The following is a 5,000-nucleotide window of genomic DNA, read 5'->3' on the forward strand; positions in this document are numbered from 1 at the left end:
ATTTTTATTACTCGGGTTTTGTACCTTTTCTTGCCTCCTCCATGGCCTTTTTTATCTTGTATCTTTCAAGTATTACTTCTCTCGGGGGTTTTTCTTCCCCTTTCTTCCGCTGTTTTTCTTCTTCTTTCAACTTCTCTGCTTCCTTTCTTTCTTGTGCTTCCCTTTCTTTCTTTGTCTGGCCTCCTCTTGTTCCTGTTTGGCTTCTTGACAGCATCATCAGGGTTTCCCTTTTTCTTCTCCATCTCAGACACAGATGACTAGGGGAGGCAGTTTTGTATACAAGTTAAAAAGATCATCTAACATAATGGCAGAAAATTTTACTTTGTACTTTTGAACATATCATCTCACAGAACAACATATTTAAAAAATAATCCCTTATGGGGTCAAGAAAACAAAATATAATTAAATTGATAACAATTATAATAATAATAATGATAATAGAAATAGTAATAATAATAATAATAATAATAATAATAATAATAATAATAATAATAACAACAATAACAATAATAATAATAATAATAATAATAATAATAATAATAATAATAATAATAATAATAATAATAATAATAATAATAATAATAGTAATATTAGTAATAGTAATAGTAATATAATAGTAATAGTAATAGTAATATAATATAATATAATATAATATAATAGTAATATAATAATAATATAATAGTAATAGAATAATAATAATATAATATAATAGTAATAATGATAATAATAATATAATATAATAGTAATATAATATAAGGTAATATAATAATAAAGTAATAATAATAATAGTAATAATAATAATAGTAATAATAATAATAGTAATAATAATAATATTTAAAAATAATAATAGTAATAATAATAATAAATTTTAAAAATAATAGTAATAATAATAATAGTAATAATAATAATGGCAATAATAATAATGGCAATAATAATAATAATAATAATGGCAATAATAATAATGGCAATAATAATAATGGCAATAATAATAATGGCAATAATAATAATGGCAATAATAATAATGGCAATAATAATAATGGCAATAATAATAATGGCAATAATAATAATGGCAATAATAATAATGGCAATAATAATAATGTAATAATAATAATGGTTTTAAAAATAATGATAATGATAATGATGGTAATAATAATTATGGTAATAATAATAATGGTAATAATAATTATGGTAATAATAATAATGGGAATAATAATAATAGTAATAATAATAATAGTAATAATAATAATAGTAATAATAATAATAGTAATAATAATAATATAATAATAATAATATAATAATAATAATATAATAATAATAATAGTAATAATAATAATATAATAATAATAATAGTAATAATAATAATATAATAATAATAATATAATAATAATAATAGTAATAATAATAATAGTAATAATAATAATAGTAATAATAATAATATTTTTAATAATATAATAGTAATATAATATAATATAATATAATATAATATAATAATAATAATGATAATGTAATAGTAATAATATAATAATATAATGTAATAATAATAATAATAATAATAATAGTAATAATAATAATAATAATAATAATAATAATAATAATAATAATAATAATATAATAATAATAATAATAATAATAATAATAATAATAATAATAATAATAATAATAATAATAATAATGATAATAATAATAATAATAATAATAATAATAAAATAAAATAAAATAAAATAAAATAAAATAAAAATAACAAAACAACAACAACAACAACAACAACAACAACAATAATAACAATAATATCAATAATGATAAAAATTAATATAAAAAAAAAAGAAGAAGAAGAAGAAGAAGAAGAAGAAGAAGAAGAAGAAGAAGAAGAAGAAGAAGAAGAAGAAGAAGAAGAGAAGAGAAGAGAAGAAGAAGAAAAGAAGAAGAAGATGAAGAAGAAAAGAAGAAGATGAAGAAAGAAGAAGATGAAGAAAGAAGAAGATGAAAAAGAAGAAGAGAAGAAAAGAAGAGAAGAAGAAGAAGAGAAGAAGAAGAAGAGAAGAAGAAGAAGAGAAGAAGAAGAAGATGAAAAAGACAAGAAGAAGATGAAGAAGAAGAAGAAGATGAAGAAGAAGAGAAGAGAAAGAAGAAGATGAAGAGAAGAAGAAGAAAGAAAGAAAAATGAAGAGAAGAAGAAGAAAATGAAGAAGAAGATGAAGAAGGGAAAAAGATGAAGAAGAAGAAGATAAAGAAGAAGAAGAAAAAAAAAGAAGAAGAGGAAGAAGAAGAAGATGAAGAAAAAAGAAGATGAAGAAAAAAGAAGAGAAAGAAGAAGAAGATGAAGAAGAAGAAGATGAAGAAAGAAAAAAAGAGAAGAAGAAGAAGAGAAGAAGAAGAAGAGAAGAAAAAAGAAGAGAACAAAAGAGAAGAGAAAAGAAGAAGAAGAGAAGAAAAGAAGAAGAGAAGGAGAAGAAGAGAAGAAAAGAAGAAAAGAAAAAAAAAAAGAGAAGAAGAAGAAGAGGAAGAAAAGAAGAAGAGAAGAAGAAGAAGATGAAGAAGAAGAAGAGAAGAAAGAAGAAGATGAAGAAAAAAAAAGAAGATGAAGAAAGAAGAAGAAGAAGAAGAAGAAGATGAAGAAAAGAAGAAGAGAAGAAAGAAGAAAAATGAAGAAGAAGAAGAGAAGAAAGAAGAAGATGAAGAAAAGAAGAAGAGAAGAAAAAAGAAGATGAAGAAAGAAAAAGATGAAGAAAGAAGAAGAGAAGAAAAAAGAAGATGAAGAAAAAAAAGATGAAGAAGAAGAAAAAGAGAAGAAAGAAGAAGAGAAGAGGAAGATGAAGAAGAAAGATGAAGAAAAGAAGAGAAAAAAGAAAGAAGATGAAGAAAAAAGAAGAAAAGAAGATGAAGAAGAAGAAGAAGAGAAAGAAGAAGATGAAGAGAAGAAAAAGAGAAGATGAAGAAGAAGATGAAGAGAAAAGAAGAAGATGAAGAGAAGAAGAAGAGAAGATGAAGAAGAAAATGAAGAAAGAAGAAGAGAAGAAAGAAGAAGATGAAGAAGAAGAAGAAAAAAAGAAAAGAAGATGGAAGAATAAGATGAAGAAGAAGAAGATGAAGAAAAAAAGAAGAGAAGAAAGAAGAAGATGAAGAAAAAGAAGAAGAGAAGAAGAAGAAGATGAAGATGAAGAAGAGAAGAAAGAAGAAGATGAAGAAGAAGATGAAGAAAAAAAGATGAAGAAAAAAGAAGATGAAGAAAGAAGAATAAGAAAAAGAAGAAGATGAAGAAAGAAGAAGAAGAAGAAGAAGAAGGAAGAAAGAAGAAGGAAGAAAGAAAAAAAAAGAAGAAGATGAAGAAGAAAGAAGAGAAGAAAGAAGAAGATGAAGAAAAAGAAGATGAAGAAAGAAGAAGATGAAGAAGAAGAAGAGAAGAAAGAAGAAGAGAAGAAGAAGAAGATGAAGAAAGAAGAAGAGAAGAAGAAGAAGATGGGGGAAGAAAAGAAGAAGAGAAGAAAGAAGAAGATGAAGAAAAAAGAAGAAGAAGAAAGAAAAAAGAAGAGAAGAAAGAAGAAGAAAGAAAAGAAGAAGAAGAAGAAGAAGAAGAAAAAAGATGAAGAAGAAGAAGAGGAAGAAGAAGATGAAAAAAAGAAGAAGATGAAGAAAAAAAAGAAGAAGAAGAAGAAGAAGAGAAGAAGAAGAAGAGAAGAATGAAAAAGATGAAGAAGAAAAAGATGAAGAAAGAAGAAGATGAAGAAAGAAGAAGAGAAGAAAGAAGAAGAGAAGAAGAAGAAGAGAAGAAAGAAGAAGAAAAGGGAAAAAGAAGAGAAGAAGAAGAAGAGAAGAAGAAGAAGAGAAGAAGAAGAAGAGAAGAAAGAAGAAGATGAAGAAGAAGAAGATGAAGAAGAAGAAGATGAAAAAGAAAAAAAGAAGAAGAAGAAGAAAAAAAAGAAGAGAAGAAGAAGAAGAAAGGGAAAAAGAAGAGAAGAAGAAGATTAAGAAGAAGATGAAGAAGAAGATGAAAGAAGATGAAGAAGAAGATGAAGAAGAAGATGAAAAGAAGATGAAGAAGAAGATGAAGAAGAAGAGAAGAAGAAGAGAAGAAGAAGAGAAGAAGAAGAGAAGAAGAAGAAAGGGAAAAAGAGAAGAAAAAGAAAAGGGAAAAAGAAAGGAAAAAAGAAAGAAGAAGAGAAGAAAAAGATGAAGAAAAAAAGAGAAGAAGAGAAGAAGAAGATGAAGAAGAAGAAAGAGAAGAGAAGAAAAAAACGAAGAAAAAGAGAAGAAGAAGAGAAGAAGAAGAGAAGAAGAAGAGAAGAAGAAGAGAAGAAGAAGAAGAAGAAGAAGAGAAGAAGAAGAGAAGAAGAAGAGAAGAAGAAGAAAGGGAAAAAGAAGAGAAGAAGAAGAGAAGAAGAAGAGAAAGAAGAAGAAGAGAAGAAGAAGATGGGAAAAAGATGAAGAAGAAGATGAAGAAAAGAAGATGAAGAAGAAGATGAAGAAGAAGATGGGAAAAAGATGAAGACGAAGAAGAAGATGTAGAAGAAGAAGAGGGAGACGAAGATGGTAAAGAAGAAGATGATGAAGAAGAAGATGAAGAAGAAGATGAAGAAGATGATAAAGAAGAAGATGATGAAGAAGAAGATGAAGAAGATGATAAAGAAGATGAAGAAGAAGATGAAGAAGAAGATGAAAAGGGAAAATGAAGAAGAAGATGAAGAAGAAGATGAAGAAGAAGAAAAGATGAAGAAGATGAAGAAGATGAAGAAGATGAAGAAGAGAAGGAGATGAAGATGAAGATGAAGATGAAGATGAAGATGAAGATGAAAAAGAAAAAAAGAAAAGAAAAAAAAAAAAAAAAAGAAATAAAAAAAAAAAAAATAAAAAAAATAAAAAAAAAAGAAGAAATAAGAAAAATAAAAATAAAAAAAAGAAAAGAGAAAAGAAAGGAAAAATGAAAAAAAAAAAAAAAAAAAAAAAAAAAAAAAAAAAAAAAAAAAAAAAAAAAAAAAAAAAAAAAAAAAAAAAAAAAAAAAAAG

At 24.2% G+C, this 5,000-nt stretch overlaps 1 protein-coding gene across 1 annotated transcript in view; it reads right to left on the bottom strand.

Annotated features, from left to right (window-relative positions):
- Nucleotides 1–231: 231 nt before the first annotated feature.
- Nucleotides 232–5,000, bottom strand: part of LOC138866057 (patronin-like) — a gene marked incomplete at both ends in the record, with an annotated part of 29,603 nt that continues 24,834 nt past the window's right edge. Inside the window, 1 exon segment of the mRNA XM_070137752.1 lies at nt 232–257. Coding sequence (XP_069993853.1) covers nt 232–257 — 26 coding nt within the window.

This window comes from Penaeus vannamei, chromosome 23, assembly GCF_042767895.1.
Source record: "Penaeus vannamei isolate JL-2024 chromosome 23, ASM4276789v1, whole genome shotgun sequence".
Taxonomy (NCBI): Eukaryota; Metazoa; Arthropoda; class Malacostraca; order Decapoda; family Penaeidae; genus Penaeus; species Penaeus vannamei.